Consider the following 19,445-nt stretch of genomic DNA (forward strand, 5'->3'; position numbering starts at 1 on the left):
CATCACTCATCTTTCAATATAGGTACATGCATACTACATTATCTGATGAAATACTGTGTAAAAAATACTCTGTTACAAGTAAAAGTCCTACTTTCAAGTAAGTACCAAAAGTAAAACTCCAGCTTCCAGTGGTGGAAAAGTAACTGTATACATTTACTCAAGTACTGTACTTAATTACAATTTTGAGGTATTTGTACTTTACTTGAATACTTCTATATTATGTTACTTTAAACTTCTGCTCTGAAAACATTTATTTGACCAATTTAGTTGATTATTTCAGGATAATACAAAATATGACTGATACAACAATCAAATGATAAATTATGATATATTATTATGTATTAAGATGCACCAGATGCAACATTAAAGGTCTGAACATTAATGCGGCAATAATTATAATCCAGTAATATAATATGCATTATATACATTGGACCGGTCTCTGCTGGAGGATCTGGGTCTGTCCACGGTGGGCCGGTCTCTGCTGGAGGATCTGGGTCTGTCCACGGTGGGCCGGTCTCTGCTGGAGGATCTGGGTCTGTCCACGGTGGACCGGTCTCTGCTGGAGTCTGAGCTGAAGGAGTTTCTGGTGAACTTGCATGATTAAGAATAACTCTATAGAAATAGACCATCTTCTCTCTGATGGTCTCTTTACTGATGGAGGTCACATAGAGGATCAGGACTACACTGAGACTGGTTCACAACCAGTTAGAAGTTCCTCACAGTAACTTTAAATTTTGGGGGAAATGTGTATAAAATGATGCACAAATATTTGCAGGTGCATCTTTAAAAACACAGTCATAAAGCTGATAAAGATGATTTTAACAACCGTAAAGCCCATTAAGGGCAAACTAAAAGAGTGATAAATGTTTTATTGAATTTAAAAACGCAGTCATTGTGTGTGTGAGAGACATCCAGACTGAACAGTAGCTACAGTAACAGGTCGGTGTGGTCGGCACACAAAGGTCGGGTCTTGGCACATAAAGCAGTGGAGGCCCCGGGGGACTAAACAGTGCACCCTTGTGTCGCTCCTCTCTCACTGGCCCTTATTGTGGCCTCCCACTAACACACATTTTGGGCGCCAGCTTTTACACCGAGTCGAGAAAAAACCCTTTAGTTCCGGAAAACAGAGGTGGAATCACTGAGGTCAGATGTGTTTGGGAATGTTGAGGCTATGATGTGTTGGCAGGACAAGACTCTTTGTTCCTTCTTTATTTTTCCTCCCTCCCTCTCTCGCTCTTTCTCGTTCTCCTTTTTGGAAATGTGCCCAGTATAACAGCTGCCACGAGCTGTGTGGCTGAAGATGATTGGATTTATCCTGGTGGGAGATCAGCCAGGTTGCTGCCGTGGGATCCTTCTCAGGCTGAGGCCCGTTTAAATCCTCATGTGGTCAGCAGTCTGTCACCTGCAGGAGCCACTTCAAGGACCGCAGGACGTTTCACTCTTTCAGTGCAGATTGTAGAAAGTGGAGCGTCAGTGTAGTTGAATAATTTAGGGCAAATAAGCTTCTTTGCTTTCTTTCTGGGAGTTAGACGAAAAGATTAATATCACATATGATGAATATGAATAACGGCTATTTAGCTTAGCTTAGCATAAAGAGAGGAAACAAAGGGGAACCAGGTAGCCTAGCTCTGTGCAAAGGCAGCAAAAATATGCCTACTAACAAATAAACGCTGAGAAGTGATTTCAATATGTACTTCTGATATGTAGTACAGTACAAAGTACAATATGTACCTCTGAGATGTAGTGAAGTAAAAAGTACAATAGCTACCTCTGAGATATAGTACAGTACAAAGTACAATATGTATGTACCTCTGAGATGTAGTGAAGTAAAAAGTACAATAGCTACCTCTAAGATGTAGTACAGTACAAAGTACAATATGTACCTCTGAGATGTAGTACAGTACAAAGTACAATATGTACCTCTGAGATGTAGTGGAGTAAAAACTACAATATGTACCTCTGAGATGTAGTACAGTACAAAGTACAATATGTACCTCTGAGATGTAGTACAGTAAAAACTACAATATGTACCTCAGATGTAGTGAAGTAAAAAGTGCAATATGTACTTCTGAGATGTAGTGAAGGAGAAGTAAAAAGTAGCAGAAAATGGAAGCACTCAAGTAAAAAAAGTACCTAAGTACAGTACTTGCCTGCACTGTAAGAACTCGACCACTAGAGGGAGATACTACATAATTAACGCTCTCACTTCTGCATGAAATCATCTTTTTTTAAATATATTTGCAGTGCAAGGACTCCACAGAACACCAGAGCTACCAGTAACAAGTCAAGTTTTAATATAATGTTTCATGCATGTTGTAAAAACTAAATCCATTAAACTGAGACTAAATCATTGCGCCTTTGACACTTTCCGGATATTTAACATAAATTTGTTAATAAACACGTTCAAATGTGAAATCTTAAGAGTCAAAACTGTTTTAGACATTTTACTTGGAAACAAAACAATGCTGAAACAGTGTTTGTAGCTGTTTTACAATGTGAAGGGAAGATTTGATGTTTAGAGATATGAGCTCACAGTAAAACCATCAGTTGTCAGTATAAGTACACGTCCTGCGTAGTACTGCAGGTTTTCACAGCATGTGTTGTTTTTTTACTTGAATATTTCACAACAGCTGCTGCTGTGGGAGGATTTCCCTTCTGTCGCTTACAGAAAGCATGAAGTAAAATAAATACGCTTAATGCACATTTTGTGTGCAGCATGAATTATGCAGTGAACCTAAAGCTTCTGTTTCTCCTCCTGCTGCTCAGGTGATGTCGTCATTTTATGACAGAGACAGATGCTTCACAATGATTCATATCTCTGCAGCTGCACAGAGGAAGCAGCTTAACAATCCTCCATTTGAGGACCACAGATTTATGTGTTTAAACGTGAGAACTTAGTTGACAGAGCTTCTGTTTGATGCAGAGAGAGATTTTAGTTTTCAACAACAAAAAGTCACTTTACTCCACGAGTTTCTACCTTTTTTTAACGATTGAAACATGAACTTCGGTCTGACTGCTGCTGTTCACCTCCTGATCATCATACGACACACGGTGAGTTGACAACTTCTCAAAAGAATTACTACAAACAATCTGCCACAGTTACTATAAATCATATTTATGTATTTATGCAACTGTCTCTACATTTTTAGTGTGCAAATGTAGTGAAACTGTGGATTCTATTGATGCAGGAGAGCGAGACACTTGTGATCTGGTATAAATAACATGTAGCACATGAAAACTGACTTAAGTGAACCTGCATTGATCTTTGTTTTTCTCTCAGGTGAGGTCGACTCATGCAGAATGTTCAATAGTTCTTCATCTACAAGAGAAAGAAAACGAGTGTGAACTAAAGATGAACGCTGCAGCTTCAATGCAGTCGAGTAATTCAACTGCAGGTAACTCTTCATGTGGATGCAGATATCTGAGGTTTAAAACATTACAGGAACATTTCTTCCTATGTTGGTGATTATGTTTTATTTATTATATATCATATTTTCAGGGTGTGTGACGGAGTGGGACGGGGTGAGTTGTTGGCCGTCGTCCTCTGAAGGAGATGTCGTCTCCGTTCACTGTCCTCTGCTGCTACTGAAGCCTGAAACTCCTCCAGGTGAAAACGCCATCGCATCATTTAAACACAAACACGTCACTAAAGTGGAGTTCACCTTTCAAGAAAACAAAACATGTATATTATTTCTTATTTTCTATATTAAAGCTGCTTCATTAAATATAAAATGGATCAAATTACTGCATGTTCCAAAGCTGTCACTCAGTTAGTGTTTTATACTATTCTAAAGTCATTGTTTTGGTTTTAAGGCCTGCAATTTTATTTTTTTGTTTACAGACACAGCAACAGAAAACATTCCTCCACTACTTGTCAATTACCACCCCAAAAAGATTTCATTTTTATTTTCACAATTTCTTTCCCTCCCAATGTGTTTTAATGTTTTATTTTCATTATTATTATTATTTATCATTATTATTATTCATTATTATCATTATTTTGATTATTTTGGTGATTATTATTATTTTTTGTTATTATTTTCATTATTATTATTATTATTAATTTATTTTTTGCCAGAAATCAGTCAGAATACTGAATCTGAATGAGCCTTAAAAAACTCAAGGGTTAATTCATGTCTATTTGTAAAATGTTTTCTGTTTTAATGTTTTTTAACGAGGATATAACCTCAGTGTTACTGTTTAATGAGAGTAATGTTGCATATTTAAGTCCTTAACTAGTACTCCTGATAGTAGAATAATACTTTATCACATCCTCTAGAACGTTCCAGAATGTTCTAGAACGTTCTAGAGGACGTTCTAGAATGTTCTAGAGGATGTGATCCCTGCTGCTGTTTGAACACTTTCAGTTTCTGAAACATTCTGTCCTCAGTGGTCATCAGGAGGACGTGTTCAGTGGGAGGATGGAGTGAGCCCAGCGTGCCGTACTATGAAGCCTGTTTCTATGAAGCTTCAGAGGATGAAGACGTGAGGAGAGAGGTACACCAGACAGAGCTCACAGTGCATGAAGTATGAGGGCAGGATTTCATCTAATTCCAATCCTGCAGGGAACCAAAGATTTGCTTCTTTATGCTTCCGATTAATAAATATTTCACGTTCTGCTCCAGAAAAAACACTTTGATGCCCTGAAGCTGATCTACAGCATCGGGTACGGAGCGTCTCTGGCCGCCCTGCTCATCGCCGTGCTGCTGTTCTGCTGCTTTAGGTCGGTCGCACGAAAGATCAATTCATCAATGTTTCATAACGTTTGTGACAATAAATTCCTCTCTTGTCGTCTCAGGAAGTTGCTCTGCACGCGGAACTACATCCACCTCAACCTGTTTGTGAGCTTCATGCTCAGAAGTGTGGCCGTGTTCCTCAAAGACGTCGTGTTGTTTGCTGACAAAAGCACGAACCACTGCACCATGTCCACAGTGAGGGTTATTAATGTCTTCATCGCTAATTCTTTTGTTCTTTCTAAAAAAGTCTTTAAAAGTGGCTCAACATACAACAAAGTATTACAGCTGTTGGTAAAATATTAATAATTACAGTGGAAAAAGTCTTAAAACCCAAAACTCAAACTTACTCAGTTTATTATCATATATGACAAAGATTTAACAAGCTATAACATGAGAAGTTGGGTCACGTATTCCGGTGCCCAGCAGTAAACAAAGTAAGAGAAAATAAAGAAAGATTTTAAGTACTGCAAACATTTAGAAATATAAATAGAATAGAAAAAGTGAGAATAAGAACATGAAGACATATTTACAAAATGTTTTTGACATGAAAGAGATGAACAGTTTTGAGCAGGAATGTACAAAAGTTCAGTTTAAAGTGTTAAAAATAAAGATGTGCGTTAATGTAACACACAGAGACAGATGTGGAGACTTTGTACGTTCATGTCAATGGAGGGAGAGAAGAGTTTGTATCAAAAATCAGCTCTAAAACAATATAAATCATCGTTTGTAACCATAATGCATTGATTTAATTTTAGAAAATATGAATCAAACTTTAATGCACTTTAAGCACAATAGAAGATGCTAAACGCCTACATTTAAATATATATTAATTCCTTTAAGGACATTTTTAAACTCTTTACAAGAAGAAGAAATGCACCAGACGCACCGTTGAAACATGATTGTTGACTCTTCGTCTCAGCTCCGGTGTAAAGCCGCCGTGACCTTCTTCCACTTCTGCGTGGTGTCCAACTTCTCGTGGCTGCTGGTGGAGGCTCTGTTCCTGCAGACTCTGCTGCTCTGCACCTTCACCCCCACCAGGAGGCTGCTGTGGATCTACGCCGCCGTCGGCTGGGGTGAGCCGCTGATTATCATTTATTCTGACTCTATATGTGTCTCTTCATCTGTATGTGATCCTACAGGCTCTTCATCACTGACTGTAGTAATCTGGGCCCTGATGAAGAAACAGCTGGATGACGAGGGGTAAGCGATCTCTCACTTTCAGATTTTTATTTAATTGTTCATGTTTTGATGAGTTTATTTTCTATTTATAGTGAATTGTCGGTAACATCTCTGTATGTGCAGGTGTTGGGACGACCTGGAGAGCCGCTTGTGGTGGATTATCAAGACTCCCATCCTGCTCTCCATCTTTGTAAGTTTATGTTCTCTGATCAATAACTAACATTTCTCTTTTTAACATCACAACACATTAACTACACTGTGCACACTGTACATGCTATTTTAAACAATATACAACTAAATGTTGTGAAATTATCCTTTGTCATTTCTGTCTGTTCTGTTTATCATATCTTATTAGACTTAAATATTTAAATGTCATATTTGCATCATGAAATCAATATTTTACAATATTTCTGGCTGTTTTAATTGTACTTATTTACAGATTTACACATAACGTAATACTTTAAGTGGGCACTGTATTAGAGTTATATGTGGACACACCAATAAACTACTGAAATGTTAAACTGTTTATTATTGTTGCGTAGCTATTTTCATATAAAATACATTTTCTATGGCACATGTAGTTTTCTGGTCTAGAAACAGTTTTTCTTGCAGTATAACTGGTTGAAAACTACACATTTACTTTGTTTGGCCTTTATATTTTTGTTTGTGAAGAAAAAGTCACAGCTCTAAATGCATACATGAGTATAAATACCAGCATATATACACAAACAGACTGTGTATGTGTGATAACTTAAATACCTTGTGTACTTTAATGTACTGTGATCCACAGATAAACCTGGTGATCTTCCTGAACATCAGTAGGATCATCGCTCAGAAGACGAAGGCCTCACCTGTGAGCCCCAGTGAGACACACCTGACCAGGTACGTCATTGACTGGTTGCTCTGCTCTCATTGGTCCGTCTCTGTCTCTCTCGTCTCTGACCGTCCTCTGCTGCCCCCTGCAGGACGCTGCTCCGCTCCACGCTGCTCCTCGTCCCTCTGTTTGGGATCCACTACGTCGTGTTCGCACTGATCCCAGAACACGTCGGCGTCGGGCCTCGACTCTACTTTGAACTAGTTTTAGGATCCTTCCAGGTAACAGATCTGTCGTATTACTCCAAAGAGAAGTCATCACTACATGTCTTCTCTCGCACTAGGGGAGAGAAAACATCCAAAAATACACATTTATGTGTTTATTACTCTACTTTGTCCGTTTACGTCTGTAGATTTCTCCTAAATTCACCAAAAGTTACCATTTCATAATGCCTCATTAGCATATTTAAACATAACATTTTAGAAAACTTGTAATACATAAATATTTGTCTTAATATCAGTAATGAATGGGGGAGGTTTCATGGTGATATCTAATAGTTAAATGAGGTTTCTCACCTTCATCAGTTAGTTATATAAGTGTGACTGTATGTTGAATGTATTATTGGTAAAAAATCGGGCTGCAACTATCCATTATTTTCTTGATTAATCGTTTGGTCTAAAAAAATCCAGAAAAGATCTTTGAAGACAAAACAAAAGCATTTTAAGAAGTTGTAAATTATTCATTTTCACTGTTTTCTGCCATTTTTTTGACCAAATTATTATTTTCTTGATTATTCGATTGATTGTTTGGTCTAAAAATGGCAGAAAATAGTCAGAATAACTGCTCCAAAACCCAAATATACTCAGTTTGCTGTCTCATTTCAGCAGGAGGTCCTCTTTAGTATAATATGTAAAGTATAATATAGTATAATAAGTTGTTGCTTCTCTAAAATATGTGATGTAATTAAAATATGCTCCTAACTTTGATTCTTCATGTTGGTCCAGGGTTTCATTGTTGCTCTGTTGTACTGCTTTCTCAATGGAGAGGTGAGCCAAGTTTACACAATATAAAAAGTACAACTTCACCAGAGTCAGCTTTGTCCTTTAAATAAACATTAACATGATTAATCATTGTCTTTAAAAAGGTCCAGAAAGAAATCCAGAGGACGGTGAGAAGATGGTTTCCTGAGACCAAAACTAACGGCATCAACCTTCCGACACAAGAGTTTGTCCCCTGAAGTCGAAACAAAAGAAAATGTTTATTAGTTCTTTAATTTACTGATCTTTTATTGTGCTTTCTTCCGCAGCTCAATAATTTATCTCTCTCTCTCTCACACACACACACACACACACACACACACACACACACACACACACACACACACACACACACACACACACACACACCTTTGTGACCTTGTTTTTGTGTATTTAATATATTGGAAGAGTTTTTGTCAAACCTATGAAGTATGAAGTCACTGTTGTTGGAGTTTTACTTCCTGGAAGCAGCTTTTAAAAAAATATTTTCAAAATAAGACAACAGAGAGTGTTTTATTTTATATTCATTAAACACCAGCATGACAACCTGTTTCCAGATGTTTGTGATTATAAATCATATTTTAGTATTATCTAAAGTAAATATTACAGGAGACCTGAGTGTACTTGTACCCTGTACAGTGTTGGAAGTATTCAAATCATTTTGTTATACAAATAGTACAGAAGTACCGAAGTATCAGCAACAGAATGTACTTTAAGTATCAAAAGTGAAAGTACTCATTATGCAAAGCGACTGCCGTATTATATTATTAAATCATTATTATTGATGTACTAATATGTTGATGGTACTTTAATGCCGTTGGTCAAGATGGAGCTCATTTCAACTAATTCATAGTTTGATGCTTTAATCTGGAACATATTTCATAAACTGATCACGTGTTTTATTTGTAGAATCCTGATTTTAAAAAGTTACTGTAGTTTTTATAAGTGACTGAAGAAGTATTCAGATAATTACACGTAAAAGTAGTAATACTACTACAGAGTAAAAACATTCTCTACAAGTCAAACTTATAATTAAGTAAAAGTACAACAGTATCAGAACATAAAGTACTAATTATGCAGAATGAGCAACTTTAATACACATATATTATATTAATGGATTATATTTATTGATGCATTAATGTGTTCTTCACTTTAATGTTGCAGCTGGTAAAGATGAAGTACTTTATATACTGCTGGGTAGTTTATAGTTTAATATTTAATAAACATTTATCAGTTGATTCATATTTTGTTTTAATAATCTGAAAAGTAACTAAAGCCAACAGATAAATGTAGTGCAGTAAAAAGTACAACATTTCCCTCTGAGATGCAGCGAAGTAGAAGTATAAAGTACCACAACACTGTGCAGAGTATTTGAGTAAATGTACTCAGTTACTGGATCCTGCATGAGTTGTTATAACTGAGCCCTGACGGCTCCACGTGTCCCCCATCAGAGACCCATCAGAGACCCATCAGAGACCCAGCAGAGACCCAGCAGAGACCTCGGGGGCCCCCAGGTACAAAGAAACAAAAGAGCGGGGCGTGAATGAACCAGAGGAGGAGCTTCAAAAGTAAAAACATCACATGAAATAAACTCTCCGATTCAAGAGTTACAACTTTCAGACAGGTCCGAGTTTGATGAGTCCACTTCCTGTCAACCTTTCAGCGCTGGAGGAGTTAAAGAAAAGTGTCTCAGAGAGAAAGAAGAAGAAGAAGAAGAAGAAGAAGAGAAAGGAATCCACACCTCCCCTCCCTGGCCTCTGAATGGTCTAACCCACTGGTTCACATGGACCCCCCCCCCCCATGTGTGTTGTTTTTAGCCTCATATAGTGCAGAGTTATCTGGCTGCTGAGCCTCGGTGACGGTGAGATTAGGCTGCAGCCACGCTGTCCGTCTTTGTCCCCCGATTTCATTAGAAGCACAGCCGACTCCGTCCAGGGAGCAGCATGAACGGTACGATGGACGGGAACTACGACCGCACTCCTCATGACGGATCCTTCATGTTCACCTCAGAGTCCGTGGGAGAGGGACACCCTGGTGAGTAGAGAGGACACCCCCCCCCCCCCCCCCCTCCATGCTGCTGCAGGTTTATGAATGAGAAGCGGCGGTTAGCGTGTGCCTTCATGTTTCAGTGATCATTGATGACTTTGAGGAATGTGCAGAATCCTGAGCGCTGCACGGAGCCACTGACCCGTAACAAAAAGCAGTTTGAAGAGCCAGACAACACTGACTTTATGCTCTGATTTGTATTAATTTGTGTCTCTTTGTGGTTGTTTTGAGTGTCTTTAGTCATTCTGTGTCTCGCTGTGGTTGTTTCGCGTCTCTTTGTAATTGTTTTGAGTCTCTTTGGTCATTCTGTATGTCTTTGTGGTTGTTTTGAGTCTCTTTAGTCATTCTGTATCTCTTTGTGGTTGTTTTGAGTCTCTTTAGTCATTCTGTGTCTCTTTGTGGTTGTTTTGAGTCTCTTTAGTCATTCTGTATCTCTTTGTGGTTGTTTTGAGTCTCTTTAGTCATTCTGTGTCTCTTTGTGGTTGTTTTGAGTCTCTTTAGTCATTCTGTGTCTCTTTGTCGTTGTTTTGAGTCTCTTTAGTCATTCTGTATCTCTTTGTGGTTGTTTTGAGTCTCTTTAGTCATTCTGTGTCTCTTTGTCGTCGTTTTGAGTCTCTTTAGTCATTCTGTGTCTCGCTGTGGTTGTTTCGTGTCTCTTTGTAGTTGTTTTGAGTCTCTTTGGTCATTCTGTGTCTCTTTGTCGTCGTTTTGAGTCTCTTTAGTCATTCTGTGTCTCGTTGTGATTGTTTTGTCTCTTTTCATAGGCGTTGTGAGTCTCTTTGTGGTCATTTTTGAGTCTCATCCTGGTTGTTACGTGACCTTTGAGTGACATATAGTAGGCGAAGGCCAGGGAGGCCCCCGACACTTTGGGCCCCTGTGTCTGTGCCTTGTACGCCCGTTGAGTAATCCATCTGGCTTTTTATTTAAAAAGGGATAATGAAGCTTTACTTCCACTAGATACCACCTCCTGTTAGTATGGCCTGAACCTCTGTGTCCTGAAAGGTAGTCCACAGGAGTTCAGAATATGCAATTTATTTAAATTTTCATTTCTTTTACACTTTTAAACTTTGAACGCTGCCTCTCAATGTTCAGTTTGACTGCAGATCCGACTCAGACACCTGAGAGGTTTGAATGAATCATAACAAACATCAGCAGCAGATCAGAAATGTATTTTAGTCCTAAATCATTCAGGACTTCAGTAGTGTGGAATCTGAACATCACTTCTTTGACAGACAGGAAGCCAGCATAAAGGTCTCAGACCTGCAGCTGTCTGACTGACTGGAATAATAACTCAGGGTTCACTATCATGCAGTCGACATTTAACTCAGTACGTTAGTGAGATATCAACAGACACGGAGTCAGTGATCTCTGAGAGTTTAGCTCATTATAACCTAATGTATAGTGTGGTGAGTTTAATCTATTAATAATGCTGATTCCATAATTTTGGCTATAAAATTTCAAAGAAATTATACATTTCCAATCACAACTTCCTAAAACCCAAAAGTGATGTCTTCAAATTGCTGAATTAAAAAAAGAAAATCTGGAACATAGTCTACAAAATAAAGAGCATCTCAACCGTAACACACATCTAATGTCCAAACATTCAAATTCAACAATAAATTCCTTCAGACAGATATTTACAACCAGCTTCCTCAGTGCAATCTCACAAAAACAAATAACAAAACTCAAGACAAAAACGACACAATTAGACACAATTAGACACAATTAGACATAATACTTGTTGCAGGTGCAACAAGTATTATTACACCATATAAAATACATAACGTGTGACTTTAACAGCAGAATTAAACATCACCAAGACAACATGAACTCTGCAGCTGCATCCACACACATTAATGCAGAAACAAACAGAGCTGCAGAGTTTTCACTCCCTTCATAACTGGATCGTTGCTGTACTCACTTGTATGACGTCATTCTGCGCACCTTGACGTCCTCACAGACAGCTGACAGTCTCACGTCTCACCGGAGGTGAAATGAGTCTCGAAGCACATGCAGAGGTTGATTCAGCTCGAGCATATTAGCACATTAGCATGTTAGCATGAATGTATCGCAGCTAGACGCAGCTTTCACCTGTAGCTGACGCATCATCTTAGGTGCGTTACATTCTCTTCACTCAGCGTGTCCGCCGGGCGGTGCCCATCGGTCCATGTGACAGACGGCGTCCCTCACACCACGTGACTGTCTGTCATTCGTGAAGGTGAACGTGCAGAGAGTCAGTTGACTGCAAACCATCAGGAAGCTCCGCCCTTCCTCCTGCAGCTTCAGACGGACAGGTGTACAGACACAGACGGACAGGTGTACAGACGGACAAGTGTAGCTTAAGACAGTCAGATGAAAAGACAAGTGTAGGTATCATCAGACAGACAGACAGGTGATCAGACAGGCAGGTGAACACACAGACAGGTGTCTGTAACTTCAGACAGACAGGTGTACAGACAGACAGGTGTAGCTTCAGAACATTTTCATGTATATAATGAAGTACAATAGTTGACATAAAACATATTGTACAAGTAAAAAAATACAGAAAGTACACAAAAATATGAGAGAAATTGTGATTTATTACTTCCACCACTAGTTTGCAACTTTGTGTATTCCTTTAAGATAAGAGGTTATTTACAGTAGTGAAGTATTAACAGCTATGTGTACTTAAAGTATTACAAGTAAAAGTATTCATTGTGTGGCTAGTTAAATCTGCAAAAGTCCTGATCATAAAAATACATTTCTGTCGATAATTGAGTCATAAAAACCTGAATCCCAAACTGAAAACAAGCAGTTTATAATATAATTTAGATTTTAATTTTAATCTGTGTGTTTAAAAATGTGCCTGTGGCGCAAATTAAGCAAGAATTAAAGCAGGAATATAGAATTATGAAACATGTAGCATGCATGAAAATGGTTTGTGAACCAAAGACAAAAACCCCATTACCAATTGTAATATTATAATTTTTCACTTATAAATATTCCATTAAAGACTCAGTTACTGACTAAAGTGACTTCATAAGAGGGAGACTGTGTGTGATGTGTAATCTGTAATAACTTTAATGGTCAGAAACACGTGGTGCAGTAGATTAAATACAGGATCTGTGGAATGTGCTGAGGTGGGATGTGTCTCCTTACAGTTGAAGATGATCTGAGGATCTGATGGAGTTACAGCGCTCCGTGTCTCAGTGCTATTCATAGAGCCGCTGCTCCTCCGAGATCAGACGTGTGGCCCTCTGATAGAGCCGTGACACGTGATCTCTTCGGGCTCGGCCCATGATGAGGAATGTGCAGCAGAAGGTCATGCGAGGGAACAACACTGATGCAGAAATGGACGCATTTGAATCTCTTGTTTGTTTTTGTTTCCAGATAAGATATGCGACCAGATCAGTGACGCTGTGCTGGATGCTCACCTGAGGCAGGACCCCGATGCCAAGGTGGCTTGTGGTGAGTAACGACGTGTCTCTGACCAGCAGAGGGAAGGAGAGCACAAACAAGAGGACAGTTTGTTTAATCAAAACTAAATAATATGGTTATATTTTACAACAGATGTTCTACAAGAGGAACAAAGTTGAACAAAGTGACATGAAAGTCATGTGAAATGATTTCTTGACTTTCTGCAACCAACAACTTAAGATAAGATAAAGACAAAATAATATAAAATAAAACAAGAAAATATAAGATAAGACAAGATATGATAAGATAAGATAATACAAAATAAAATACGACAAGACAAGATAATATGTGGCAAAATAAAATGAAATGAAATGAAATAGAATAAAGTAATGTAAAAGTCAAGTCAAGTAAAATTAAATGAAATTAAATTAAAGGAGACAATACAAGAAAGTATGCGATAAGATTTAATCAAATTAAATACAATTTAATTTAAAAAAAAAAAAAAATTAAGACAAGAACACATTATTCGAACGAAATAAGTGCTGGCTTCAACTTTTTGTTTAAAACAAAAGGAGAAAGTTCTACTCGAGGCCTTAACGTGAGACCTCTTGAAGTCATTTAGGATGCTACCAGAGTGGTGAGCACTCAAAACTTCCCGTCTTCCTCACCGAGGAAGGCAGAGCTCCATACTACCTGTGTGTTAACTTTTTATTAACTTAATGAAAAGAAAAATCCACAAAGAAAAGGTGTGAGTTTAAAGGAGAATTCCACCTATTTTTACACATAAACGTCTGTTTTCAGGTGTTTGGGAGTTCTACTGAAAGTAGCATAAAACCATGAGTGAAGCTGAGTGACGTCTGACTATTGTCCTAATGTGACGTCACTGTAGACCTCTGTAGTCTGCTGCTCATCTCTGCTGCAGGCTACATTAGCTGCTACTAGAAGAACCCACAGTTGCATTGTGGGTAACGCGGGCACAAGTCATACCTGCACAACAACAACACTGTGAAAGCAATTATTCTTCTCATGTATGAAATTGTAAAAACAGATAAAAAAAAAAACGGGCTTCTTGACAAACCTTTGATCACTTCAGTCTGACATCGTTTATAGTCTTTCACATCACACTTCTGTCTCATCGAGACAAATATGGCGTCTAACGTCCTCTGACACAGAGACGGTGTGTAAGACCGGCATGGTGATGCTTTGTGGTGAGATCACGTCCAGAGCCAACGTGGACTACCAGAAGGTGGTGAGAGACACAATCCGAGACATCGGATACGACAACTCAGACAAAGGTGAGAGTAAAACCAAATGTCTGGTCTTACCTTCAACAGATAGTTTGATGGTGTGAGTTAATTCTGCGCGTCCCCCCTCCTTGTCCCCGTCTCCGTCTGTCCAGGCTTCGATTATAAGACCTGTAACCTGCTGGTGGCCCTCGAGCAGCAGTCTCCGGACATCGCACAGGGAGTTCACATCGACCGCCTGGAGAGCGACATCGGAGCTGGAGACCAGGTCCTCTTGAACAACACAACACAACTTCTCTGTTTTATTATCTTTGAGCCTTTTAGAGAGTTTAAATGATGTATGCATTTACAAAAATACTTGAAAAGACTGAAAGCTATAGACTCAAAGTTCATGAATAGCTCTAGAATTTAACTCTGTATATATAAAGTGAAGGAAGAAGTATTCAGGTCTCGTACTTAAGCAAAAGTAGCAATACTATTGTGTAAAAATACTTTGTTACAAGAGAAAAGTCCTGCATTCATAATCTCACTTAAATACAGAAAAATATTAGCATCAAAATATACTTAAAGTAAACAAAAGTAAAAGTACTAATTATGCAGAATGACCCATTTCAGAATAATATCATAAGATTGTTAGTAATTATTGTATAATGTATTGTATCATCATTGATGCTAAATTATACTACTTTATATACTGCTAGGTGTATAATAGATAATCTGATTCGGCAAAGTAACTAAAGCTGTAGAATAAATGAAGTGGAGTAAAAAGTACAGTATTTCACTCTGAAATGTAGTAATATTACATGATTTATATTTTGCATAAATAATTTAAATCTGAAAAGTAACTAAAGCTGTCAAATAAATGTAGTGGACTATAAAGTAAGTAAAACTCCAAATTGTAATGAAGTACACTACTTGAGTAATTGTACTTAGTTACATTCCACCAGTGTGGAACAGGACAGAACTTACTGGTTTCGTCCTGTGAGGACAGGGTCTGATGTTCGGATACGCCACAGATGAGACGGAGGAGTGCATGCCCCTCACCGTTGTCCTCGCACACAAACTCAACGCCAAGATGAGCGAGCTGAGACGCAGCGGGACGGTCCCGTGGCTCCGCCCCGACTCCAAGACGCAGGTGAGGATCCAAATACACTACTGAGAAAACAATGTGCTGATGAAGTTTCAAGTGTGCAGACAGAATGGACTCATGAGACACAGAAAACATGGACTTAAATTCTTAAATTTGTTGTCTTCTGTAACTCATAACTAATAAAAATCAGTGTCAACAAAGGTTCTACTCCTAACTAGAAGAACTCATCAGAAATTAAGAACATTTTTATAAGAATGTCTGCCCTTAAAGGTCAGTTAATGAGCAATAATACATCTTCAGTGTAAAACAATGTCTACTTGACTCAAAATCCCTTCAGAGAGACACAAAACGACAACAAAGAGACACATAAAGAGCTATGAAAATGGGCAAAACAGCCACAAAGAGGCACAAAACAACTACAAAGAGACACAAAACAACTACAAAGACACGCAAAATGACGACAACCACAGTTAAAAATAACTACAAAATGACCAAAACAAGTGACACAAAATGACCACAAAGAGACACCAAACAACAACCATTGTGTCATTATTATTTCCCACGTTTATGGGTTACAGTTGAAAATGTATATCACTCTACATGCCTTACCAATTATATCCCAGTTTGAGCTCAACACGATGTAATATCCACAGTAAACTAAAACCTCTCCACTCACATCCGTCCAGGTGACGGTTCACTACACCCAAGAGAACGGCGCCGTGATCCCCAAGAGGGTTCACACCGTGGTGATCTCGGTGCAGCATGACGACGACGTGAGCCTGGAGGAGCAGAAGAAGGTCCTGAGGGAGGACGTCATCAAGGCCGTGGTCCCCGCGAGGTACCTGGACGACAACACCATCTACCACCTGCAGCCCAGCGGACGCTTCGTGATCGGTGGACCACAGGTAGGTTTGGACAATTTTTCACGTTGAAAGTTGTGCTAGAAAACCCAACTTTGTCATAAACACACAGCAGGTTGAAGGTTTTACATTAAATGCACAAGATGCTAAGATGCAAACTCTTGAACTTTGCATAACTGGATGATTTGATGCTATAAATCGTAGTATTGCGGAAACAATAATGATGATTAACTGATTTGCTGATTCACCAACGATGAACCATCTCCAATTTTGATAATTGATTAATTGTTTGAATAATTTTATGAAAAGCAAAATGCCAAACATAGGGAACAATTGTCTGTGTGAGATGGAAACACAAATCTTTGCGTGACTCTCAGGGTGATGCCGGAGTGACGGGTAGGAAGATCATCGTGGACACGTACGGAGGCTGGGGGGCGCACGGCGGGGGGGCTTTCTCTGGGAAGGACTACACCAAGGTGGACCGGTCGGCTGCCTACGCCGCACGCTGGGTGGCCAAGTCTCTGGTGAAGGCCAAACTGTGCAGGAGGGTGCTGGTGCAGGTGAGACCAACGCATCCTTCAAAATGTACAGAAAAAGATGGTGAAATACTGAGTTAGGTTTAGGAAAAGATCATAGTTCCAGGTTGAAAGATCATTGTTTGTTGGAAATCCCAAATAAAAAATGTTTCTGTCGCTCCATCACATCAGAAATGTTTTCATGTTTTCAGGTGGCGTACGCGATCGGAGTCGCCCACCCGCTCTCCATCTCCCTCTTCACCTACGGCTCCTCTCAGCAGAGCGAGAAGGAGCTGCTGCAGGTCGTCAAGCAGAACTTTGATCTCAGACCCGGCGTCATCGTCAGGTCGGCACTAAACTGATCACACTGCATCTGCTTTGTTGCTTTGTATGCAACGTGATTGTGGGAAATGTAACTATCCTCAGTGGTGGAAGAAGTACTCTGAATACTATTAAGTTGATATCGCATGAAAAACTCGCTTTTAGAGCTACCTTCGCAAAGGTGCACCATATTTTTCTGTCTTAAAGAGACAGGCACTTAAACGGAGCGTTTCAGACATAAACAGGTAAAATCAGACAGTATGAGAAAAATAAGGTGGTTTTTTTTTACTTTAAAGCATGGAAACTTGTTCTACTAGAAACCCAAAGTACATGTATGAACCTTAAAATGAGCAGGATATGTCTCCTTTAATAAGTAATAGTACCAAAACCACAACGGTTTGGAACCACTGGTTTAACGTGAAATTAAGTAACTCCTAAAGCTGTCAAATAAATGTAGTGAAGCAGAAGTATGGAAATACTCAAGTACCTCTACGTTGTACTTGAGTTCGTTACTTTCCACCACTGACTACACGTCACTGTGGACATGTTTAACCTGAATCCATCTCGATTGTGCTGCAGAGACCTGGACCTGAAGAGACCAATCTACCAGAAGACGGCCTGCTATGGACACTTTGGGAGGAAGGAGTTCCCCTGGGAGGTCCCAAAGAACCTCAACTTCTAGAGTATCTGTGTAGGTGTGTGTTTGTGTGTGTGTGTGTGTGTGTGTGTGTGTGTGTGTGTGTGTGTGTGTGATGTATAGATAGCTGACCTCGTGCTCCTGTAACCCAGTAAGGCAGCTGGGAGGGATGGGTCAGGGTGGGTGCAGATAGTCTCTGCTGATTGGACGAAGGATTGACGGACTCCTTCAATAGTAACCTGAAATATGAGCGAGCTCTTTGGTATTTTTGTCCCGTACAGATTCGGGGGAACAGAAACATGCCAGCAGTTTGTTTCACACTTAAAAACTGGTTGTTTGCAACTATTTTCTGTCCAGAAATAAGTGAATGACCAAATGTGAAGGGAGAGCAGCCATGCATGTGTTGGAACCACTTCAGTGTTTTCAGATTTTATGAAAAGTCAGTATTTGTATCAGTCATACTGCAGGTTTTAGTGTCACTTTGGATGATACAAAGTAAAACCTTCTGAAAGATCTTAGTTATTACATAAAGTAAAGACTGTTTTGTTTGTTTTTCAGCACCAAAATCAAACTTGCACCATGAATCTACTATTCTGGTTTGTGTTCAAGATAAAACTGTTTTGTATTATTTGGTATGAAAACATCAATGTCAAGAAAGACCTGCAGAGACTTGACCGCCACAAAACAAAACAAAAGATATACAGCAGATTTCCCAAATAAGTTTAGTCACTCATAAGTCCATTGCTGCATGCATCCTAACATTTATAATAGATATTTTAATTATAGATAGTATTTTTGTATGAGAGATAGTTGGTGGAAGTTGGATAATCCAAAGCTTTCAGTCAGTCTTCATAGTTTGAATACACAAAGTTAGAAATGCTATTATGCTCTGGTCTAAGTTGCATATTATTTGGTATTAAACCAAACGACCTGCAGACACTTGATCCACACAAAGATGAGATGTGATCTCAGAAGATATACAGCAGATTTCCCAAAGAAGTTTCAAATGAGGGAATTAGAGAAAACTTGGTTCCTCACATATACAGTATACTGTATGTTTTTATTGGTCAGTGTTTCTATTTGGTAGATAGCTGGCTGTTAGCAAATCGTCTGCAGTTTTTAGTGCTTCAGAGGTTTAGTGCTTAGATTTCAGAGCTCTTGATTTGTTTTTCGGTTAGAAATCAACGAGCAAACCTTTATCTGAAAGGTACATCGGTATTTTCTCCCATGAGATTCGTGTACGAGACAAAACTGTGTTAAGTTTCAAATCATTTTATACTTAAACGTGAATTCAAGATCTGCAGACACTTGATGAGATGTCATCATAAAATACTGTCGAAGAAGTTTCAAATGACTAATAATTGATATTAATAATCCTGAATGCTTCCTAACATATATTTTTATATAATAAATAGCTGCAGGTTTTAGTGTCTAATCTAAAAATCTAAAACATATATTATTAATAATATTATTATTATTTTATTGCATTTGGTATAGGCTGATAGTCTTAATAGTTTTTAGAGTTTCTTTTTAAAATCAATGCACAAACCTGCATTCTGAACATCATATT

At 38.7% G+C, this 19,445-nt stretch overlaps 2 protein-coding genes across 3 annotated transcripts; both read left to right on the plus strand.

Annotated features, from left to right (window-relative positions):
* The first annotated feature begins 157 nt into the window (after nucleotides 1-157).
* ghrhr2 (growth hormone releasing hormone receptor 2) lies at nucleotides 158-8,240 on the plus strand. 2 transcript variants are annotated; one of them, XM_068736783.1, is made up of 13 exons: nucleotides 158-3,051; nucleotides 3,281-3,395; nucleotides 3,500-3,607; nucleotides 4,391-4,497; nucleotides 4,626-4,723; nucleotides 4,799-4,931; nucleotides 5,656-5,809; nucleotides 5,876-5,936; nucleotides 6,039-6,105; nucleotides 6,706-6,797; nucleotides 6,881-7,010; nucleotides 7,734-7,775; nucleotides 7,874-8,240. In XM_068736783.1, exons 1-13 carry the CDS (start codon nucleotides 2,998-3,000, stop codon nucleotides 7,964-7,966), a joined length of 1,254 nt encoding a protein of 417 aa, XP_068592884.1. In that variant the 5' UTR covers nucleotides 158-2,997; the 3' UTR covers nucleotides 7,967-8,240. The 2 variants fall into 2 exon arrangements, with proteins under 2 accessions (XP_068592884.1, XP_068592883.1); XM_068736782.1 differs by having other exon boundaries at nucleotides 5,656-5,936.
* Nucleotides 8,241-9,667: 1,427 nt separating this feature from the next.
* Nucleotides 9,668-18,002, plus strand: LOC137891928 (S-adenosylmethionine synthase-like). Its single transcript, XM_068736784.1, has 9 exons — nucleotides 9,668-9,800; nucleotides 13,182-13,259; nucleotides 14,381-14,503; nucleotides 14,608-14,720; nucleotides 15,444-15,587; nucleotides 16,229-16,447; nucleotides 16,780-16,962; nucleotides 17,130-17,263; nucleotides 17,818-18,002. The coding sequence occupies exons 1-9, from the start codon at nucleotides 9,710-9,712 to the stop codon at nucleotides 17,918-17,920; spliced, it is 1,188 nt and encodes a 395-aa protein (XP_068592885.1). The 5' UTR covers nucleotides 9,668-9,709; the 3' UTR covers nucleotides 17,921-18,002.
* The last annotated feature ends 1,443 nt before the right edge of the window (nucleotides 18,003-19,445 follow it).

This window comes from Cebidichthys violaceus, unplaced genomic scaffold (genome assembly GCF_023349555.1).
Source record: "Cebidichthys violaceus isolate CVI_PGR_0920_01 unplaced genomic scaffold, fCebVio1.0.p SCAF_72, whole genome shotgun sequence".
NCBI lineage: Eukaryota > Metazoa > Chordata > Actinopteri > Perciformes > Stichaeidae > Cebidichthys > Cebidichthys violaceus.